General features: G+C 39.4%; 1 protein-coding gene across 6 annotated transcripts in view; it reads right to left on the bottom strand.

The window, feature by feature from the left end:
- LOC101162459 (receptor-type tyrosine-protein phosphatase U) overlaps positions 1-24,805 on the bottom strand; it is a 202,605-nt gene that overhangs the window by 80,413 nt on the left and 97,387 nt on the right. For all 6 annotated transcript variants that reach the window (XM_020707229.2, XM_020707225.2, XM_011481072.3 and 3 more), the window contains exons 4-7: positions 9,913-9,994; positions 4,051-4,166; positions 1,767-1,938; positions 861-1,154 (exon numbers count right to left, since the gene is read on the bottom strand). In XM_020707229.2, the coding sequence (XP_020562888.1) occupies positions 861-1,154; positions 1,767-1,938; positions 4,051-4,166; positions 9,913-9,994 (664 nt within the window). The remainder of the gene's footprint in view (positions 1-860; positions 1,155-1,766; positions 1,939-4,050; positions 4,167-9,912; positions 9,995-24,805) is intronic.

The raw sequence follows: 24,805 nt of genomic DNA, 5'->3' as shown, positions 1-24,805 counted from the left end.
CTGAAACTTAGAAAAACCCAAAAGAGGCGGAAGATGCTGAGTCATCATAGAGGCAAAGCTCCTTTTTTTCCATCGTTAGTCCACATAACTCAAAGTGACTTATATTCTTATTAAAAATACTCCTGTTTTGGCATTTTTCTTTGTGAGGAGCGCAAATGCATGCAGCTCCCACCAAAAAATGAGCTTTTCCAGTTCCTTGACTCCAATAATTTGTAATATCCTCACCGTAAATGAAACATATTTGCATATTTTAATTGTTTAGCAGATGAAAGAAAAAGTTGCACTGACTGCACTTTAAAAAATAAAATGAATACATTTAGCATAAGTCTGATTTGGGGTGGGATGCTATACGTCTCCAGCCTCCCTTAAGCTTTTCATCAAAAAAAGAACGTCTAAAACTAAGATCTGGTGTCTACCGTATATTTCACTACAAAGTTGTATTCTTAAAGTGTTTGATACTTTTTTGTTTTTCAGTTTTGAGTAACAGGATTTGGTCCGTTTTCAGTACATGATTTGGTGAGATTGACTGAAAAAAAACAGAGAAATTCAATCCTAATCATTTCATTTAAAGACCCATTTTGATAAAAATTGTGTTTTGGGGTTTTTAAGATTGTCTTGAGCCATTTTTCTGCCAATGGAGAGAGCATACTGTATATAACAAAAATGACGCTTAAAATTGTATTTCTAAGTATTTCTTTAATCATATCTATTGTAAGCTACCAGGAGAATGTAAAAAGTGAGCTTTCATCAATGGGGAGGGGGGCGCCAACGGTCCTGCCCACAACTCAGAGGCGAATTTGTAGTTTCAGATTTTATCTCTGTTACCTCTGAATAAGATGGAAAGGTTTTTTCGGACTCACCAGCACACTTCGTCCTGCTGATCAGCGGGGGTCCGGGTGCTCCAGTTCCTCCCTCCCCAGGCCGGGTGAGCAGGACACTGATGCGGTACTCCGTGTCGGGCTCCAGGTGCCACACCTTGTAGGTGAGCGATCCCACGCCATGCGTCTCTGTCCACATGGACTGTGTGGCCCGGTACTGGATCTCCCTGCGGATGACGGGTCCATCGCCCACAATGGAGTTGGTGTTGAGCTGGATGATCAGGTAGGTGGGCCCGGCCCGCAGGAGCTGGGGAGGCGCTATGGGTGTTGGAGGCACTGCGACAGAAAGTGTGATAAATATGTAATCTCACAAAAATACAGGAAATTAATAATGTAATTTCTGTTCTTTAATCGTAAAAAGGTGAAATCAAATCAGTGATGGTAAGGAAGATCCTTTAGACTTCACCAAACCCTCACCTGCTCTCCAGCATGGCTGCTCTCTGGCTCATTTGCATGAATAATTGCACAACTGATTTCGTTCTCCCTGCATATAAAAGTCTGGGTCCTGATGGATCATGTGACTCTTGTCTAGCCGGCTCACATAAAATCATCAATCACAGGGAGCGAGCTGGTTCGAGGGTGTTAAGATGTTGATTGATGTGCTGCAGAGTGACAGCACCTGTCCACAGAGCGTTTTATGACAGGACTTGGTGGCGGCATTTTTAAAGGAATGAAATGCAATGAGGCTGAATCACAAAATGAGTGGGATTGGGGGGGGGGGTCACAAGTTCTGGATTTTTGACGACCTGATCCAACGTTTAGCAACACATCCAGCATTGAGAACATATACTTGATGTTATGTGCAGTTGGCTTTACCATAGGATCAGAAATGACAATTCTCAACATTTGTGTGGATCCAAGCAGGATCCACCCCAAAAGATGTCTTACCTCGGACAATGAGCTCCCCAAAGTTGGAGACAGCGGCGCCTCTGGTGGACTGGGTGATGCAGCGGTAGAGGTCCTGCTCCCCTCGCTGAGCCTCCACCTGGAAAGTAGCCATCAGCCGCTTGTGGCTCAGCCGGGACAGCAAGGATGTGTCAAGCAGCACGCCACTTCTCCGCTGACAGCAAGACAAAGAGACAAATCAGCCACAAGCCCGTCCTCCTGGGATGGCTTGTGTTTACTCAAAGTCTCACTCCAGTAAAAATTATGTTGTTTTTTTTACATGTGTGGCATTTTTTCTCATGATGAAGAACATATAAAAAGAAAATTAAGCTTAAAATTGCATTTCAGAGTATTTCTTTATTTTAATCGCTTTGAATCAGGAGCAGATGAAAAAATGTTGGTTGAAATAGATGGTATTTGTGCCACTATAAGCGGGCCACAAGCTCCTTGCTCTGAGCTCTCAGCAACGGGGAGGGAAAAGGGGGTGGGATTGCCCCCAGCCAACAGTCCCGCTTCTGAAGAAGCTTTCTCAGAGACCAACACAGATTTTCACATTTTGATTTATGAACTGTGAATGCTTTAAAATAGTTCAAAAGATGATCGGAGTGGGTCTTTAACAACTATCAAAGTAATCCAAAGTGGACGGCAGGAGGAGAAGCAGACAGGATGACAAAGGGGGGTTGGAAAATGCTGCAGGAGGAAGTCAGATAATAGCTCAGTTATAAACGTGACCATAACAGCAGAGTTTGCATGTGTGTGTGTGTGTGTGGGGGGGGGGGCACAAACCAGAGGCTGTGGTTTGGTTCATGAGGTCTTCTCAACTCAGGCTGTGCTTATGTGTCCGTGATGCAGGCGGCTGCTGCTCCTGGTGTCAGAATCAGATTATGCTCCTCTCTCCACCAATGAGTGGACTATTATATGAACTGTCATCTGGATTTGCTTTTCACTGATAAGAAGGTCCGACAAAAATTATGAACTTGACCTGAGAATAAAGTCTTAACATACAGCTGACGAAGTTGATTTCAGACCTTCCTAATTTCATTTTCTGCTTTGGTATCAACATTACAGTCTATTACACCATTTTAGACATTTTAAACAATACAAACCCGAAGCTTCAATTGTCATTTAATCTGTTGTTTATTGGTCCATGAAAGAGTTCTGTAGGAGAACATTTGGCCAATATTTTGTTCTGTTCTGGTCGTGAATCAACAGACCAGTTCCATTATTTGGAAGGGATGCACACAGATGTCTTTCTGTTTGTCTTGAGCCCCTCAAATCTCGCCGCAATTCACTATTATAATGAAAATAAATGATTGTGATAAAGGGATATCTTTGGTTTGCACATCCAGTCCACAAATGTTTTAACTGACCCTGTGAACTGGGAAATCTAATGGGGGCCTTTGAGGAGGGCAGAACTCTTTTATTTATAGACCTAATTTCACAGTGCAATCAAATGAAGGATGTCTTCCAATCCTAATTCTACTGTTTGCAGATGATGTTGTCCTTCTAAACTGTGACCTCCAGCTTTCTGCAAGGTTTTGAAGCGAACAGCTGAAAAAATAATGAGTGCTCCTCCAGCCATTTACCTGTTAGGTCTAAGATCCTCCTGTCACTGGTGACCTTGAGTGATGGAGGCCAAGATTACAGATACAGAAATTAAGTTTCTTCAAGGGGGGTCTCTTTCAGAAGCAGAAGTTGCATCCCAGAGGAGCTCACAGTATATCTGCTGTTCCTGTTCATGGAGAGGGGGCAGTTGAGTCCTCCCAGAAGACATGATGATCGGGGGAGGTCTAGGTTTGCATATTGAAACTGAAAGGCTTTAAAACAGTAGAAGATACTAGGTGGGTGCATTCACAAAGTGATTTTTACAATTACTAAAAATGTTTTTTTCATGTGTTCCACCATGTCATAGAAGAACCACAGAAGGAAATGTCCTGCTGTGTAGAAGATAGTAGAAGTTGGATTATGTTTTAAATTAGTTATATACAAGCAAGAGTCTGTCTAAGAAAGGGCAGATAGGTGTAGCTGCTCTGAAATGGCTCCTGGACATCCGGAAGGATTTTACGATTCAATATTTAGGTCAGACCAGGAAAACCAGCGCTTCACTCTTAGCTGTTCTAGATGAAACTGTAAAACATGTTCAACCATTTCTCTTTGAACTGCCTCTTCCCCTCCTCTGCAGTCCTTCGTTCCATAATTCACAATGTGTTGAGATCAGGGCTTGCCTACTCGAGCCAGGATGATAAATAAGAAGACGAAGAAATCACCCCTGGACTCGAGCTCTCACCTCGAGCAGGAAAGGCTCCGTCTCTGAGACCTTGCCAGTGGCGACACACTGAAATGAAGCATTCTGCCCGGCGTTCACCTCCACATCACCCAGCCGGGAGAAATGAGGCACCTTGTCTGTAGAAGGAAGACACCACAACAAAAACATGAAAATCATGGGATGAAGAAAAGCACCTGCTTAACAAGCCCCAACTCTACCAAGAAACAAACACAATTTAAAACATTGAACATACCGCATTATGATCCACACTTAAAAGCCGTATTTTATTTTTTTTAAACTAACGCGTAGGTCTAAAAATTACCTTTAGTTGATTGTGTGCCTTTTAATGTGGTACGCCCTAGATAGTGTGGAAAACATGATACTTTAAATTCCACTTCAGGCCAAACACTGACACATGAAGTCAGACTCTGTTTATGCTCTTTCATTAAACAACATACATAAAATGATGACAAAAATCATGTAAAATCTCCTGAGTGAAGCTCAGCTCCATAACACATTAAACCAAAATTAAAAAAATTGGAAAAAATCCCTGTCATTTAAAAATCATATACCCAAAGACACAAGAAAAAAAAATGTCTTGCATATCAATGAACTGTCAAAGGGAAATGCAGACAGGCCTGAATAAACCTGACAGATGACTTCAAAGTCTGCTGGAGCTTCCACTCCGCCTGAGAGATGAAACATGACAGCAGACCAAAACATCAGATCTGCGTTGAGCCGCCTAGACATCGCATCCCTCCTGACTGGTGGAAATTGGACCGCCTTAACCATAAGGTTTCCACCTTTACTTTGCATGTTCTTTTCCCATAATTTCATGTTAGAACGGCTGAGTTTACATGGACAAAAAGACACTGACTGTAGGCACATAAACCTCCATTCAAGATTTCTTTCATAAAACAATGTAGGTAATAATGTAACTGGCATCCGTTTTCCAAGCATCACTGCATAACAGCTACTATATACTCTACACACACATACATATCTCCAATGCATGTTCTATTTTTAAGTACAAAATACCATGAAGATTCAGACTGCTGCCCCAAATCAGAGAGATTTTCTGCAGCTTACTCCATGAAGACAGAGAGTTCCAAATTATCATATCAGTCTTACAGAAAGTTCTGGAAGCCGCGGCTCCACTGATCTGCTGAGGAACCAGCTGAGCTGTAAGTCGGAGATTTCCCTGCAGTGCAGTGCTGAAAATATTTATCCAGACATCTATAGTTCAAGAGGTCAGAGATTCAAGCTGCTGGAACAAAACTATTATTGGTTCACCTTTGATAACATCAGCGATTATTTTGTTTTTTTGTCTATATGAAGACTATAACAACAAAAAAACATTGAAAAGCTTTTTTTAATTTGTTTTGACAACAATGACTTTCAGTTGAGCTTTATCTCTGATTGTGTCAGCAGGTATAAAAAGACCATGTTTACCTTCTCTTGGTTTGCAATTCACATTTTCACACATTTTCTGTATTATTAAAGGTTCACCCACCTTTGTCATGTGTCTGCCTGAGTGGAAAATGCAAATGGAGTTGGATATAGTTAGGATTACTTTGAAGACATTTTATTGAGCTGTAAAGATCAAAATAATGTTGTGAGTTTTTTTAAGATTACTTTTATTTTTTCCAATTTGAGCAGCCAGATTTACTGTTTCCTGGCTGAAAAACTGGAATTATGGAGGTCAGAAAGTCTCCATTACAGCTTATAAAATGATCAGTAAACAGATGCATTACAAAAAAACTGAAGTTTACCAAATGTAATTTGTAAGGTAATTCTCTTTTCTGAACTAATTTTCTTTTTCCAGCACCCTTTTATATATCTTGTTTGATTTGATTTAACAAACGCGTCTACCTTCTACATTTAGCTATGCATTACATTGTTTGCTCCTATGCTGAGTCATGGCTATGCAATGTTCAGTCATGGTATGCTGTTTTGCTGACTAATATATCAGAGGCTACTTACGGACTGATTTATACAAAGTCAAGGTCTAGTATCATGTTGAGTTATAGTCTAGTGTTATGCTGAGTCATGGTCTGATTTTATACAAAGGCATGGTCCAGTCTTATGTTAAGTTGTGGTCTTATGCTATATTGAGTCATGGTCTTGTGCCAGGCCGGTTTAGGCTCCGGCAGTCCCAAGACCTTGTTAGGGTTCAGAAAATGGAAAATGGATGGATGGATGGATGGATGGATGGATGGATGGATGGATGGATGGATGGATGGATGGAGGGATGGAGGGATGGATCAATGGATGGTCTTGTGCTATATTGAGTCATGATCTGTTTTTTTTGCAAAGTTTTGGTCCAATATGTTGAGTCTGTCTAGTATTCTGAGTTATGGGCTAATTTTCTTTGGTTCATTGCTCTCCTGAGTCATGGTTCAGGGTCATGTCAAGGGGCTTTCTGAGTCATAGGCCAGTTTTATGACAATAGTCCATGGTTCTTAAGAAATATGGTCTGGGGCTATGCGGTGTCATGGTCTTGTGTCAAGTCATAGTTTGATTTTGTGTGAAATCATGTAAGGGTGTCATGGTCTGGTGTCTCCTGAGTCAAGGGTTCAATGTTCTTCCAAGTCTTGGTCTAGTGTTAACGCAGAGTCAGTCTGATGCTTTACAGAGTCATGGTTCAGAGTCATGGTTCAGAATCATGTCTAGGGCTTGGTCAGGTGTTATGCCAAGTCATGGTTTGGTATTATGCCATGTTTCTTTTAAATCATGGTACATTGGAAAGCCAAGTCACAGTCTGATGTCATTTTTGTTTTTTATAGTAAAAGCAGCGTTTTTGCACCACGTTTCCACTTCAGTTTTTTTCCGTCGTGCAACTAGAGGTGTATGTCACACTGCTCCTTATAATTGTGAATATAAGAAAGCCATTGATGAATTCACAAAAACAAGTCATACAACAAGAGCTATATGCAAAAAATCTGGGACAGTATTAAAATCCCACGAAAACAATAAAAATGTTGTTTTGGCTGGAAATAAAACACAAAGCACAGCTAGGAGGAGATCTTTCCAGAAGAACAGGGACATCGTTCAGAGGACTGGCCTCATCATCCACATCAGTCATTGAAGTGTATGTACCCCTCCAACTTTGTGTTTAATTTCTTAAAATGTTTAATTTGCATAAAAGATCTTATTTCTGGGATTTTATTTGAACTTTATGGATGGGTGCCATCCATAACAAGAGTTATAGTAAATAGTAACATTGGATTCTTAGGATTTAAAATAAAACAATATAAACCTGTTCACAAAATAAATAAATAAAATATTGAACTTTTGGGGGGAATTTGTGTAAAAAAGCCTAATTGAAGGACTGGTTTTCATTGTGTTTTTATATACTTGAGAAGTACAAGTTTGGATTTAAGAAGTAACCTCAAAACTATTCAAACAGGTGGAGTCGACACCCAAAGAAAGACTCCACATAAACTGTCACGTTTTATTTTGGTCCTCTGTGATGGACACATTGAATCTTTCTAATTATCTCTCAAACTGTAATATTCAAAGTCCCAATTATAAATGGAGTCATAAGAGGATGAGGCAGCTGCATTAATAATTGCTGGAAAGTTTTAATTCAAATGTGAAAGCTCAGCACTGCAGATATGTGACCTGTCACACTATGTTAAAGAGTGTTGTTAAAGATATTTAAATGGGAGGAGCATCGGGTCTTCGGTGTGTTTGGACTGTCTGGGATGATGGTTCATGAAATGACAAATGATCACTTTTATACAGAATGGTTTGCTTCACTATGGAGGACCATAAAAACAACCAAAAAGACACGTTCTATGTGTCTGACTGGAAATCTTTGAACACCTTTGAACAGGTGAAAGTTCCTCTGTTTGTTTCAGTATTTCTTTTTTGACCTGTGAACTGTACACCAGGCAGACCATCTCTGCTCAGAAATGTACACAGTGAGGGGTGAAATCTTGTTTCTAAAGATTTCACCATAAGGGCAGCATCCCCAGGAGCTTCCAATGAGAGGCACAAGAATGGTCCAACTCTTACAATTTGCTCCAAGTCTACAGTCCAACCAACTCACAGCAACTTAAGCCCCCTACTCTCTAAGTCACCATGGAAACATATCCAGTTCAACAAAGGAGGGAGTGATGGAATCGGAAATCTGAGTTGAGGTTTAAAAAGAAATTGGAAAAAGGCAAACAATGGTTTTGGAAAAAGGGTTATCTGAGTTCATCTGCTCCCATGGAGAACTCAGGGATTTTTAATATGCAGCCAGTCTGGTTGTTCATGAGCGCCAGAAAAGGATATCTGAATTTCATGAGCTCATAAATACTCCACATTATCATTCATTAACATTTTCCCACATTTATGCAGCTAAAGACGACAGTCCGCCCATTCTTACTGAAGCCGGAGCAGGTTTAAGAAGCGCTAAGTGAAATATAGAAACTTCACCAACAGGGGCCTGTTGCAGTAGAAACCTAGAGTGAAGCAGGAGTTGGTTGAACAAACCTGCAGTTTGTTTGTTTAAACCTGTAGGAGCTGGGTTTTTTTACCCCATATTCATCAGTTTTTCTTCATTTATGATTTTGAACACATTTTATACATTTTAATGACCTTGTTCACATTGTGTAACACCAGAGCCGTTGCAACGGCAGATAACTCGCTCTTTGACTTACTGTAACTCTTCAACCATTTATACAATCAACGCAATTCTAATGGATTCTAAAGCTGAAAAATTAGCTTTGAGCTGATATGCAACAGTTTAAGTTAGCAAAGTGTTGCATAGAGTGTCGTATATCAGCACAAAGTTGCTTTTCTCAGCTTCAGAATCCATTGGAAGCACTAATTGCATTGGTTGAAGAGATTCACTTTTAAAGAACGTCAACACAGGACCCAAAGCTCTGGTGTTGAAGTGTCAGGCAGACCAATCAGATTCCCTTTGTCTCCATTAGAGATATTGTGCCTTATTCAAAACTGCCCTTACGGGTGGATGTGGGCTGTCTGTGGGCAAAACCTGTGCGGAGCACCCAGGTGGTCTAAAATAAATTTTAAGATCGTAGACCACTGGATGATGCCGTAGTGTAAAAATGTTCAAATACATTTTTTCTACGGGAAGGCTGTGGGCAATAGGTCGTAGCGCACAATTCTACAACACATGAGGGTAATTTAGAGTAAGTGATTAGTGCTCGCTCCTTGAGTGCACCATGACTCTTAGAAATTATGAAATTAGGAAATTAGAGCGTAGTTAGAGTGACCTTACTACAGACGGCCTTACTAAAGTCATTCCTGCACACTCTGGCAGCATTCGTCTGGGGTCAGTGAGGGCCCAATCTGCACACCTTACTAATGACTGGAGCACGGCATTACATAATCACTTACCACATGCACGACAATCATACATTCCACTTTCATTACTTCCTTTAAGGTGGCTGCACAAGCCTGGACAACCAAAAAACCTGCAGCACCCCCAATTGGGGGGGGGGGGGGGGGTGTGACTAAGGCCATAACCTGAACAACATTGCAGGTGGTAAAAGAAAAAAGCATCTTCCAGTATGTACCGCACATCTACGAGCTGCATTGCACAAAACCTGGCCAAATGTTGCCATTAGAAAGATAATTTCCTTTAAAGAAACACCTTACCTCTTTTTGTCCAAGTGAGGCCAAAGTAAATGTAAAAGGGTCTAAGTACAGCCTGCTGTCCTCTCTATGTAAAAGCCCCTGGCTGGGAACATCACAATCGAATGAAAAGGTCCTAGGACTTAAAAGCACCTCCTGCCGCTCTAAAGGCAGCAGGTGGTATCCTTCAACCTCATCATCTCTGATCACATCCAGGAACAAACTGAGCCAGGCTCCCTCTGCTCAGAAGGCTAACTGAAGGCCAGCAGGCGTCCTGTGAGCCTGGGTACTTACAGCAGGGGTAAGTGAGCAGTATGATGTCGTCCAAGGCCATGTAGCCATCCCGCTCCTCCGAAACAGTCGCCTCAAAGATGATCTGTTGAGACAACGGATGGATTACGTGACAGCAGGTCAGTGCTTCCTCTAAAGAAACTCCTGCAAATATTTGTAGTCTGCTGTTAATTTAATCTACAGCCAAGGTGTCAACCTTCCTCTTTGTAATACTTTGACTTTCAGAAATGTTTCACTTGTGACATTTTTCAAACAAAATTAATGAATCTGTGGGAGAATCAATTAATAGCAGGCACTATTGAATTGTCTTAAATCTGCATCAAAGAAATGTCAGGATTAAACAAAGGAACAACGGGAGCTCCATGAGCCTCCATTGTCTAAACACAAGCTTTGTTGAGAAAAGGAATTATGTCAATTACAGCACAGACAATGGTGTGATCACCTGTGGAAGTCAGACATGCTTAATGTTAGAAAATTCTACTTAACGCTGCTGAACAAGGATTTCAATGATCAAATTCAATCATTACAAAATATTTTTCTTGATATTTGATGTTGAAACTGTTGTTCTTGGAGATTGAAGATGAAATACCAAGTCCTAACTATTTTATGGTTTATAATGATTATGAAGGACATCCCCATCCATCCATCCATCCATCCATCATCAGAACACGCTAATTCTCTTTCGGGGTCTTGGGGTTGCTGGAGCCAACCCACCTTCTGTTGGGTGAAGGTGGGATACACCCCAAACAGTTCACCAGTCTCTCTCCCCAGGGCTCTCCTTCTGCCTACATTACTGCAAACAGAAGGTTTGTCCTATAGCTTTCCAATTTCATTATCTGTCCAGAAAGCGGCATGAGGTAGTTGGTTTTAGACGTGCTAACGCAACCATGGTCACCGTGGTCATAGGACTTTTTCTGCTGGTCAACAGATTTGTCAGGTTGAAAAGCAATAATAATAGTGATTATATGTAGAAATCATTCTTGATTTTCCTCTGTAGTCTGACAATCTGACATCCTCCTTGTCCAATTTAGCCTCTTATTCCAACGTGTAGAAGAGATTTTCGCCAACAAAAGTGTCGAATAAGAGGCTGTTCTGATGTCTTTTGTTCAGATGTTCTCACATCCTGTAAGATTAATGTCAAAAGAGACTTTAACGGACAGATGCTTTGAAAATAATGGCTGACTGCGTTAAAAACAGTGGGTAAATCACTGGTGCCAAAAAACATAGGAGGAGCTCTTTCTAGAAGAACAGGGACATCGTTCAGAGGACTGGCATAATCAACCACATCAGTCATTGAAGCGTATGTACCCCCCTAAAAAAGCAACAACTTTGAGTTACAAAAGCTTGTAGGAAATCATTGCCGGGAGGGGGTTCACACTCCGGTCAAGGTTCGCCTATTTGAAATAGAGCATTAAACTGCTTCATCAAGTTGGCCAAACTTTCCTCAGGGGATAAGTGAGGTTATGGGCACGTCTTCAGTTTTTTCGATAAATTATCAAACAGCATCTGTCTCAATGACAGTAATAAACATCAATATAAACTTTTAAAAATCAAAATAACCTCAGGAGGTCTCAGTCACTTGGAATCAGTTTAATTGGGAATTCTTGCATATGACTTCACACCATAACTGCAATCATGTGAAACGACTCCTGAGAACAAAAGTCACCTAACACACTGAGAGTCTCTTTAAGCATTAAGAAAATTTAGAGACTTCAAAGGAAACTCAAAGGCAATAAAATGTTGACAGCTCTACAGCTGTTTGATTAGATTAGTTTTAAATGTAGGAAGACTCTAGATATTTGAACATTAGAGTGGATAAATCCCTCTTTGCCAACTGGCCCTTTTATTAAATACATACAGGAGCTGCAGGAGGTCTTAAACACAGCCTAAATGTTCACTCACTCATCTAAATGAGCCCGACTCATGCAGAGATCCAAAGTGAAATGGGGACCTCCCATTGCGCAACAGAGTCGTTCTGGCTTTCTGAGTCGTAATTACAGTCGTCAGAGCGCAAATCGTTTCCCGCGTGCACAGACTTTTTACAGCGGAGCTGTAGCATTTGAAGACGGTGCCGCTTTACCTCCCTGACCCCCTCCCTTCTTCAGATCCCACTGTTCATCTTACCCTGAAGCTAACTGGAAGACAGACTGTGACCATGCACTCAGATGGGCGATGGATCGCAAAGTTGACAATTCATCAGGCTTTAAGTGCCTTGGGCCAATCAATACCACAACAGCCCGTGGCAGATGGATACACGCTAAAGCTTTCTTTCCACAAATTTATTTTTAGTTTTCATTCCAGTGTTGGGCCATTAGAGACGTCTGACCAATAAAGTCTTAAATTCATCACGTGTCAAATCACCCACGGCCATCGATTCTCTCCACTACATGCCCCTGGCCATTATTAAGCTTTTCTGCCTTGACTCTCAGAAAGGTTTGTGTGGGTTTGAGAGCACCCGACTACGGTGAATTACGCAGGTGTCCAACATCCATGCATATGCAAACACGAGCTATCATGCAAATAAATGCAGCTGGATCGTTTTTATGCATTCAAAGGTGAGAACTGCAAATGAGACCAATTACTGGATCCAAAGAGCAAAGTGCATGTGCAAGCACTTTTGCCAGTTGACATGGCACAAATGGATCAAGAAAAAAAACATTGCAGATAAAAGGTATATCATAGAAAGGACTAAGGAAATGCTGCAGAGAAAGTGTGTGGCTCCTGCAGTCACATTTTAACAACTCAACGCAGGACACAAAAACTGCATCAGTACACACCTCATTATCAATTTAAAAAAACAAGAGATGGACTTTGACAATCCTAACTACGTAATTATTACAGCCGTCAAACTCTAAACATAAAATTTTATTTTATAATTTTCATTTATTTAGAAGAAAAGAGCATAATGACAATATTAGCAATGACAAGTACATATTACACTGCCAAGGAGGGTTAGCACCAGACCATAAACAGGACAGGTAAAGTATGGATGTACTCACCCATACATAAGGGTACTAAACAATGCATAGACATTTTACTCAAATACACATAAATATAACAAATGACATAGAAATATTCCAAACGACACATAAATATACTCAAAAACACACAGATTTACTCAACTACACACGGATGAATCAAACTTCTAACAAATGTTTTTGAAATGGTTTATTTCAAGCAATCAAATAAGAATAATCCACACAAACATTACAATCATCAGTTATACATTCATACAATGACGTGTCAAACTTTTGACATCAAATTAAATACTGCTTGAAATGAAGTGGAAGGCAGCAAACTTATATAACCCCACCCCTGTTCCACCGTAATGTTTTATTACATGATTTATCATTATCCGGTGCCTAACTTTTCTCAGACAGAATTAAGAATTCTTAAGTATCAATAAAGCACATGACAAAGATGAATCACTTAAATTATGATGTAAAAAATAAATATTTTAGAAATCAACATGGCAAATGCAGGTCAGTTATCTAAAATATATGCAGATTATCTCAAGTATAAAAATCATGTATACGATTAAAAATAATACTATATTAGTAAAATAGTGTAGTAGTAGTAGTAGTAGTAAACAGTGTTTCAAAAATCTTCATAGCAAAAAATGTTAAAAATATGTGCAAATTATGTTTCATTAGGAAAAATCACGAAACAATTTTTGGAGCAAGTGAAGCAATATCATTAGAAATCAATCAATTTAATCATCTTTAATAATTGATTAAGCCTTTTTCTTTATTATTATAATAAGGTAATACTGTAAAATAAAATAAAAAAGGGTCCATATTCTGTTGAATGACCAAGGTTGGTATTCCTTCTAACAGTCGTTCTTCTGGGTTTAAACAGAGTTTTTAGTTCTTTTCGCTGTTATGTCTGCAGACATGACAGTGGTCCATATCCTTCTTTGACTGTTATCAGCGGCACTGAAAGATGAGGTCAACTTCTGCAGGTCAGAACTTTGCTGAAAATCAGGGTCACTTCAGACTTAGAGAAAGCGATGAATTCAGGCGCCATATTTCTTGAAATTATATTTGGCTCTTTAAATTATTAATGCATGTTGGTTCAGACGTCCGTGATCAAACACTTTTCAAAATCCTTCATGGTGTTAACAACCAGTCCAGACCAGTTGGACCGGTCCGGTGGACTGAGTGGTTTGACGTAAATCCTGCAGCCTTTAACATAAGTGTTCTCAATCTGCTTACGCTTCCTGAGAAGCCTGGCATGTTTGGCGATTTCAGCATTCCTTCTGGTCAGATGGTGTTCAGATGAGCAGCAGATCCCTTACGATTCCTCCTTTGATTCATCACAGCTAGCTTCTGTTTTTGATTCACAAACCTGATGAGGATCACTGGTTTATCTGTCTTCTTTCTCCTGGGGAGCGGGTGGCAGGTCGCAATGGTATTTAGATCCAAGGAAATCCCTTTAGATGTGAGAAATGATTCCACTTGGTGTTCCAAAGACTCTCCATCGCTCTCCGTTTCAGAAGAACTGCTAGCAATGCTAGCGCTATTAGCATTAGATATGCTAACTCCAGCAGGATTTAGCTTTGCCTGAGGTTTGATCAGTACTCCAGTGAGAATTACATTATTCATCTTTGCTTGTTGTTCCACATCGTCCAGTCTTTTCTCCAGAATGTCGAGCCGGTTATCTCGTTGCTCGTTTTGAGCTCGGAGTCTTTGGAACTCTTCCATTAGCTCCATGAGAGGAGTTCACTTAGGGTTCACTTGCTCCATGAAAGAAAACAACTTAGCTTGTATGGTAAATTGTAAATGGCGTAAACTTATATAGCGCTTTCTACCTCCTTTTGAAGGCCCAAAGCGCTTTACAGTCACAGTCCCATTCACCCATGCACACACACATTCACACACTGATGCTGGCTCCGCTGCCGAACACTGGCCCCAACCTCCCACCAGAGGCAAGGTGGGGTTCAGTGTCTTGGCCAAGAACACTCCGACACATGGCCGTGCAAAGCGGGAATCGAACCTGCAATCTCACGATCATGGGTCGACCGCCGGTATCATCAAGAATCTTTTTAATGTCTTCGTAGTCACCTATTGCTTGGTTTTTCTTAGGGGCCATGGTCACCTCTCTTTTTTTTGGGGGGGAGAAAATCAACTTTTAAGTCACTTGAAGATAGTTGTATAGCCGCTGTAACCCGGAACCGGAAAGTGTTTAGTTGAATTGTATACACCTCTGTGTATTCAACTACACAGAGGTGTTCCTAATTACACATACATTTTCTAAACTAGAACAAAACATATTCAAAATACACTTTTGTACTCAGCTACACTCATGTGTATTCAACTACACACAAATTATTGCCAACTACACACCAACATATATAACTACACACAAATTTGCTCAACTACACACAAATACACTCAAAGAAACACAAGACATACACAACTAAGCACAGATGGATAAAGATGTACTCAACAAAGTACAGATTTACTAATCTACAAACATATCTAATCACACACAAATAGACTCAACTACACAAACATTAGTTGACTACTCCTAAATGTAGCCAACTACACACACCAAACTTAAATACACACCGATTTACTTTACTGTACATAAAATCCAATAAAGGTTCAGTGAATAAGAAATAAATCCTTCTTTCCTCATGAGCTGATCTTCAATGGGTGTGAAGATTTACATTAAAAAAATGACAAAAGATGTTTTAGCAGTTCCCGTGTCCTTCGTCTCGCAGGTGGGGGAGATGCTGGAACTGTGGTACCTTTTTTTGCATGACTGAACATAGACTTTAGTCATGGATTTGACAATTTTCTGCTTTTTCAGCCTGTAATTCTTCCCTTATATTACTCTTCCGTTGGTTAGGACAGAGGGTGCACGCTCTAAGTACAGTTATAAGTAAAACTTGGAATAATAACAGTAAGTTTTTCATTAAATAGGAGCAACATTTAATGATGAAAACAAATAATTTTAGATCTTCATGACAATAGGTCACGGTGATACCAAAAGACATAACTAAGATATTCATAAAGCTACTCACTCAGTACTTCAATATTTAATCTTAGTTATCATTATCACTGACAGATCTGGTCTTGGACTAAATCAGGTTTGGCAGGTGTGAAAGCTTACTTAAACCCTAATTTGTAACAAATAAAAGAACTCTGGCTTTCTCAAAAACAAGGTTTCTTTTACTTGCAGATAAACTCTTGCACAGTTCACCTCAGTATGAATGCTGATAGATTTTTCTTAGATAAAAGAGAAGTAGAGAACCATGGAAAAGAAATGATGTAGGCATTATACATTAGGAAGGGGAGGAAGCTCACAGCATGAATCTGAAGACGAAGGAATTTAAAAAAAAAAAGGTGAAAATGCCTGCTGGGTAAATGTACTCCAGTGAGGAGCTGCAGGCTCTTATTCATATACAGTAGTCAGAGGACTCGGAGAGTAGTCGCTTTTCTTCTTCCTGTCTTTTCCCATCCTGGTCAGAGCTTGTTTCAGTTCATATTACTCCCAAATGAACAGCTGTAAAGACTGAATACATTTTTCCAGACAGTATCGTCCGCTTCAGTGTGCAAAAGCAAACCAGACTTTACTAATGACCATACAGTTTTATCTCATCAACATTTTGTTGATTTTGTTTAACAGACATAAAACTGTCGTGCCACATAGAGCCTGACAGCCTGTTTCTGTGTTTGTTTGTCATGTTAGTGTTATCCGAACACTCTCATGCTGCTGCGCAGCCCTTTGTTTACGGCCTCTCATTGTGCCCTGCAGAGAGCTTTGAAGCCTGCAGTAAGAATATGATATACAAAGTGTGTACTCTGTAAAGAAGTATCAGAGAAAAGCATGTAGGAGAGGAGAGCAGAAACACCTCGCCTTGGAAAGGCAGTGTAGTTTAAGTCCCACTGCTGTTGTTTGTCACAACATGCCAGATAGCATCTGTAATATTTGATAGCAAAGTTATAGCCTTTGCCAATCCCCACACAAGCGTACACTAAGGAAAATCTATTTCTGCAAACAATACAAAAGATGGATTTGTCCAAACGAGAATATTCAGCTCAAGGTGATGTCATTCTCCCAGCAGCTCTCTGGCTTTGTGAGTGGGTGACAGATATAAAAATAAAAGCCTGCAGCACCGCAAAGGCGGCTTCTTTGAAGAGTGAAGCCACTTTTGGTTTACTGGAAGCAGCGGGATGCCGTCTCTCTGCTGGATGCTCAGAGTAATCGTCAGCAACCAAAGTAAATGGCACCAGAAACAATCCGGCACCAGCAACAGCTCTGCAGACAGAGCAAGACGGTGTGGAAGCTGGACAACTTCATCTGAGAAAGAAAGCAAGTATGGATTTTAATATGCCGCCTCCCACTTCCTGGTGTTTATTCAGAGCATCAGGGAACTGATAAAGTAACCACATTCATATTGCAGTCTCAGTGTCCTTGTTGAGGCAGCAGAAAAATCAAGTTTTCAGGTTGTAAAATACATTTCAATAAAAAGTAGACAAACTGTGTTTCCTCTGGAAAAGGCATTTCATTGTTGTGTTGATAAAACCTTATTTTGCTTCTTAGTACTCCTCATTGATCAATACAATAAGATCTAAATTAGCAAACAAAACTGTTTTAGACTTAGTAAATTAAATTAGCTGGATTACTTCTAACAAGCTGAACAAATGGCAAAAAAATGTAAACCAGCAGATACGCCTAAAATAGAGCTGAATAATTAATGGGCTAAAAACAGCAGTGTGTCAAATGTAACAAATTTATCTTGAACAGTCCCTCCAGGCTGATGGAGAGTTAAGGCAACAAAATGTAGAAAAACTTTGGTAAAGTTTTCTATAAAGATTTGCAGAAAAGCCAAAATTAGTTGTATAAACCCTAAAACCCAAGTTTGTTTAGCTAAGGTATCTGAATAGTTTCAGAAAACTGAAGTTAGCTTGACAACCTAATACTAAGGCTAGATTCACTTTTAAAAAAAAGAAGGCTGTAATGCTTCGTTCACACCGGGCATGTGACGCACAGTCAAGAAAATGCTTAAAGCCCATTCTTGAATGTGCATTTTGCCCATGGTGTTAACACTGGACCATTGCTAACTGACATGTAGGCAACCTATAGTTGGAAAAGGCTTGGTATGAAATGTCATAATGGTCCAAATCTCGCTAATCTTGGTGTTTACTTGGTGTTATATAATTCCAGCCAGGCACAAACCATAATTATAAATTTTTCCTCTGTGGTCAATTTTCAAATGGTTGGCACTTTGGTGAACAGAAAAGGGACGCCATCCATACCTCACTACCAAATACGAGTCTCTGATTGGTCAAGGTGAAACTTTGACTAATCAGGGACTCGGGCATGATAGTGACATGTGGATAGTGTCCTTTTAAAACACGGAAGTACCAATAGTTGTAAACATGATCATGAAAGGGAAATCAATAATTGCAGCTTGTGTCTGGCCAGAATTAAATGAGACCCATGTTGTGAGAGTAAAACATGTCCAACACAAGAGCTCTTCAGCTCTCATCTGATCAGATGTTGGACAGGACAAGTTAAAAAAAAAAGAATTAAATGACAACAAGTCAGTCATATGTTGGAATAGAGCTAAAAGCCGCAAGCAAGATTTGCACTGCTTTGACTTTTCGGACCGGACTTCTACCAATTATAGCTGGCAGACAAGCGCTACTGAATAGTAAAAACACAAAAGACGAAGAAGCCCCTTCCTGCCACAGCGTGTTCATGAAATTGCATTTACCGTGTTTTTGAACACATGCCAGGCATTAATGTGGCTTGAGAATTTCAAACTCGGAAGCATAAACAGCATTTACGTAGGCTTTTTGTCGGAAGTGGTCATTTGATTGCAGAAGACAGTGTGAACGTAGCTTAGGAAAACTAAAAGTAGCTGAACGATGCTAATTTAAGGGCTGAATGTTAAATGAAATGATTTTTTTTTTTTTTATTTTTTTTTACCAAAAGTAGCTGAATAATTTGTAACAAATTTTCTTTAGCCCCTGCAGGTTAAATGCAAAATCAGCTACATAAATTAGTAATCGTGGTTAAAATTATCAATGATTTTGTATTTACAAAAAAAAAAAAAATTAACTTGTGTCAAATGTTACCTAAGAAACCAGTGGATCCCATACAAAGCTTGATAAGTTAATTTAATTAGAAATGAAATAAATATTTGGAAAAACTTGAAATTTATAAGGTTGATAAAAAAAAGGCGATCTTAGACTCAGCCTATAGTACATTAGTACATCTTCAGTAAATGAAAAATGCAAATGTCTTCCTGAGAGAAGAAAGCACAGCTGCAGACTCATACAGTGTTCCTACATTTTTTTTGATCTGCAATAGGGTGAACTTAAAAAATGTAATTATTTTAATCTTTGGGAGCGTCTGTTCTCAGACAGAATATAATTTGGATAATCAAACTGTTATCTCTGGAAGCTATAGCAAGCTTTGAGGAGGAGCGGAGTCCAGGGATCCTATTAAATCCCCAACATGGACTCTAAATTTTCCCTTTTATTCAGAACTCGGTGATGGATTATTATGTGGATAGTAAACAATCTGAACACAATTAAGTGGTTGTAATGTGTAAAACTAACCTGAGGTTCTACTACATTCTACTACTGCATTCACATCCTGCTTTCCATGTTTTAAAGAAAATTTGTGCATACTTTGTAGATTTAGACGTACAAAAACGTTTGTTGATATTCGAAAAAATAACATAATCAGAAAAAAACATCCTTTTACTACTGCTATACTGACATTTCAAGCTTTTCAGTAACCGCGGTCACATGTGCAAAATATCTTTGATCGAATCAAAGGCTACGTTCACACTGCAGGCTGAAACGACCCAATTCTGATTTTTTTTGCCCCTACGTGACCTGTATCTGATCTTTACATGACAGTCTGAATGAAACAGATCCGATCTTTTCAAATACGACCCGGGCCACTTGGGTTTGTGGTCCTGAATCCGATACGTATCTGATCTTTTCAAATTCGACGGCCGTCTGAACGGCCAGGCCTCATAAATCCGACCCGTACGTCATTGATATGCTACAAACGTCGTAATTCTGCGATGAAGTAGGCGGGAACGAGAACAGAAACATCCACCATGGCAGATAAAGCTGCTGAGACCAGTCAGTGGAAGGGAAGCGAGGTCACCGATCAGATTAATATTTGGAGTGACACCTCTATTCAGGCCAAACTCCAGGGCTATTATCGCAACCGGGCGGTTTTTGAAAAAATTTCCAGTGAAATGGCAGAGTGTGGTGTTGAAACTTTCCCGCGATGACTTTTTTTCCTTTCCGACCGTGGTCAGAAGCGCGGGGGAGACCTTCTCCAGGGCCGAAGGCGGATCCTCCTTCGGGGTTCACTTCCCCGTTCGGACCCTCAGATTCTCCAGGGTGGGTTAATAAAGATCTGGGGGAAGCCTTCTTTTATTACTAAGGCATTAGGAATGAAACACTTCAGTTGCATTCATAAACTGCATAAATACGACTTTTAAACAATTAAAAGAAAGAAGCACAAAATAGCAAAAGAAACATAAAAACTTAAGGAAAAAGGAAGAATTATTTAAAAATGAAAATTAAAAACTAATAAAAGTGAGAAGGAAAAGGATCAGAATAAAAAAAATACAAAAAAAGAACTAGAAGAAAAGGACAAATGGACAAAACCAAAAGATGAGCAAAAAGGAAATGAAATAAATGTTATGGCAACATTGTTGTGTCTGAAGTCCGGCCCTACCGTATCACAACGCGAGCTTTACGTAGGAGTTCTATTTTTATGCCGTCAATTTCTCAGTAAAAAGCCAGAAAAACAAGAAAAAAAAGGTTTAAAATAAAAACTTCCATTGTACTTTCAAAATAAAACTTTAAAATAAAAATAAAAACCTTTTGCCATGGATGACAAACATTTATGACTCAAAACATGCATTTTACAAGGAGTCAGTGAGGAAGGAGAGGGCATGGGGCCTGATATTTTTGCTAAAGTTTTGGATGTTGATGACAAGGGGATAGGATCAGGGCAAATGACTCTTCCGGGGGAACGGACCAGAGATGCAACAGAGACAATGTAAACTAACGGATGGTCTTGAGACGGACCCCTAACACAACACAACGGAGATGCACTGAAGAGGAACCAGTGTAAACAAGGGGTGACAGATGTTTAACATGGCGATGAGGTTTCAGAGACTTTGTGGATTTACAGATTAGAAAAAGTAGAGACTGGTTTGTGTGAGAGGTGCACAGTTCAGGTGGAAGGTCTCAAATGCGGCGTGCTCTACACAAGCTTAAATGGCGCACCGCATTGCCATGACGAAGCTGTCATCACTCCAATTTAATTTGCATTGTGACAATGTGCCTGACAAGATGTCTGAAGGACAAAAAGCTGCACAAAAAAGCCTGCCGACAAATTTCAGAAAGGATTGTGACACAGCAGAAACGGCAGCAAGGCCGAAGCAGATCTGAGTGTTTTCAAAACACAGAGACTGGGATCCACACTAACATCCAACACTGCTTTGTTTGTCTGAGGTGCAGCTTTTTGCTGAAAAACCCTAACGATAAACAGATTCACAGACAGACTGCATTGATCCCGGAGGATTGAATTATACTCAGATTGGGTTCCAATCCCCTGCAGTCTGCATTAGGAGTACAGCTGATGCTAAAAGCAATACAGGATCCTGTGACAGATCTTTTAGAAACTGAAAGTTTTACTGTAACAGGAGCTGCATAGCTTGTTTGCCCTGGTTCCATGTTGCAGATGGGCAGACACTAAAGCCGGGGGCTCACACAGAAGACAGGTTCACATCAGATTTCTCCGCTTTAAGCCAAGCTACAGCTCAGACAAGTGTTACGCAGGCCAGACGGACACCAAATGCTGCAAGAAACGAGCCCGGCTTGTGTTATGGAATGTAATCTGTCAACTGTTAGCCCCAACTGTGGTAAGCTGACTTAATGTCCAGGCAAAGGCTCAGATTTGGGCCATTTTCAGTGGATCTGCAGCTGAATTTAGACAGGCTCACTCAGCCTGACTCAAAGCCAACAGCTGCAGATTCAGGCAAATGTTTGGACGAAATCCTCTATGATGTCCTGGTGAAGCTTCAGGTTTACATCAAAGTCCAAGATGGAGGTGTTTTTTTTAAGTTAAGCAATAGTTTCAAAAAAAAAAAACACGTTAACACAAAGCTGCACAAACAGTATAGTTTAAAAAAGACCTTTGGAGTAGAAGCTGCAGCTAAAAAACCATAAGTCGCATTAACAAATAAAACAGTAAGCGTGCGCTTTAGTGGCTAAAAAATCACATATAGTGACTCGGTAGCACAAAATAAAAGAACAAACAGAAATGTAATGACATATTTGACATTTAACCGCTCCCTGATGAACCACAGTTGTGTTCACATCAACTTTCTTCACAAATACTTGAGTCACTCAGTAAGGACTCCACAAGCCTCAGATCTTTCTATTTTCTTAAAAGCTTTTGCATAGTTATTACATGACGATCAATAAACTAATTTGACTCCAAGTGAATTATGTTCTTGAAAAGTTTTTAGGAGAAAAAAAAATGTTGGTCTTCTGTTAAAAAAAAATCAGACGCAATTCCTACTTAATGGATCAATCGATTGATTACCCAAGAAAACCCCATTTTTAAGGATGAGCTGACCGATCATCACTAATATAAAAAATATTTTAAACTGGTAAGAATTTCAAATCACGTTGCCTGCTTAAAACACAGGCAGCAATCCCCTCATCGTCACATTCCCACCACCGAGTCTGACTACTGTCCGGAATATAGGAGTTTAATGCCAAGTCATCCCACCCTTGAGGAGGAAGGGGGTATAAAATGCAGGGAACAGAAGTCACAGACTTAGCTGTGTTGACAAATGGGATTCTAAAGCTACGTTCACACAGGGTAGGTGACTAACACCTTCCACATACCTTCTAGAAAGTTCCTCCATTGCCATGTCAGTCTGCAGAAACATTTGAGCAAAAGTTTTTGGGGGAATCCAAATGTTTCTATCAGCTATTTGGTCATTTGTAGAACTTAGGGTAACGCTTTCTTTTACAGTAAAGTACTTACAGTGTACTTAAGTGGTATTTACATGGTACTTATAGTGTAACTACTGGGTACTTACATGGTTCTTTTTTTATGGAATTTACTGGGTACTTACAGTGTGTTTACATGGTACTTTCTATGGGACTTTACTGGGTACTTACATGGTACTTTTTGTGTCTACTCTGTACTTACATGGTACTTACTGTGTATTTATATGGTACTATTTGGTTCATACCTATGTGGTACATACATATTTATAATATTCTTACTGGGTATTTACATGTTGTGCAAAGGTGTCTTTTATGGTACTTACCACATGTAAGAACAAGGTAAGTACAAATAAAGTACCTTGACCTTTAGGTCTGCACTCGCTGCACGTTTCATGGTATTTACCATGAATTTACCAAAGAAACTACCCCTTAAGTACAGTGAAACTGTAACTGTAAAAGAAAGTCAGCCCTATTTCCACTCAACTACATGGTACTTTCATTACTAAATACTGGGTATGTTCACTTGAATAGTACTTGGTACTTACCCCTTAAGTACACTGAAACTGTAACTGTAAAAGAAAGTCAGACCTATTTCCACTCTATTACATGGTACTTTCAGTAGTAAATGCTGGGTATGTACACGTATTACCATCCCGTACAGTGTACATACACACTTGGTCTTCTGTCCTCACCACATGAGACAATGCTAACCTGTTGGTAAGGGTAAAGTAACTACATTGTAAAAACATATTCTGGCCTGATTACTTCTTGTAACATGAGGCAAGTTTAAAGAGAAACAAGACAGCAGTGAAAACAACAATCTTTAATATGATACATGTCTGCAGCATACAAAGTCTCATCACCATGAAATAGGTTTTAAGTACAAAACAGTACAAAGGAGCATTCCAAAAAACACATTATTGGCCTGAGGGTCGTGCTTTTTGTCCGTCAAAATTTCTTCAGCAGAGTTTGGTAACGGTGCAGGACTTCTTCAGGGTTTGTAACTGCAAGAAAATTCACAATATGAGCTCAAGTGAACATAAAAAGCATAACGACTTTGATGAAATACAAAATAAATTGTACTTATTTAATCATTTCTGTAATGAGTTTGATAAATTTCTGTGAATTCTTTATAGCTTTGACTGTAATGCTTGAAATTAATCAATTATCCTCATTTATGAACATGACAATAAATTACTCACAAGTTTATATTTTAGTTACATAAACAAGAACAACAAAAAAGAAATCAAAGAAAAAAAATCAAAATTGCCATAAAAAAATCAAATTTGTTTAGACAAAGAATGACAAAAGCAATGTTTTAATTGGCAATTGCTGTGTGTATTTCTTCTTTATAAATATTATTCGCACCTACAATTTGCATTAGCATGAAAAACATGGCAGTGTAAAAGAAAAGGAAAAAATAAATAAATAGGCAATTTCAAATTCAACACAGTTATTCACAAAAATATGTTTTAATTTTCAAACATTTACATTCACTGTTGGGTGGTATTGTTGTCTCTATCATATTTGAAAATAAATAAATAAATTAAAATAAAATAAAAACGGCGAAAGAAAAGAAAATGGGGAAACGGCATTTAAACTCTTCATTAATGTAAATAATATGTCCACTTGGTGGATTTAGCTTACTTTAGCTTACTCTCCTGTGGCTTCACGGATTCGTCTGGGATGTCTTCTTCACCATAACTGATCTAAAGCGGTAAAAAGACGGAAGTACGTCATCATTATTTTAAATAAACGCCTTCCTTTGATTTTCCCAGAAAGACGTGCGCTCAGTCAAACGAGCACAGAACAACAGACTTTATCATTTAGGCTACGTGCTTGTTTTACAGGTGCCTCTCTCCTGGTAAGTAACAAAA

The sequence above is a fragment of the Oryzias latipes genome, chromosome 11 (assembly GCF_002234675.1).
Source record: "Oryzias latipes chromosome 11, ASM223467v1".
NCBI classification, from domain to species: domain Eukaryota; kingdom Metazoa; phylum Chordata; class Actinopteri; order Beloniformes; family Adrianichthyidae; genus Oryzias; species Oryzias latipes.
Note: the sequence above shows the minus strand (reverse complement) of the source record. Positions and strands in the feature narration are given on the sequence as shown.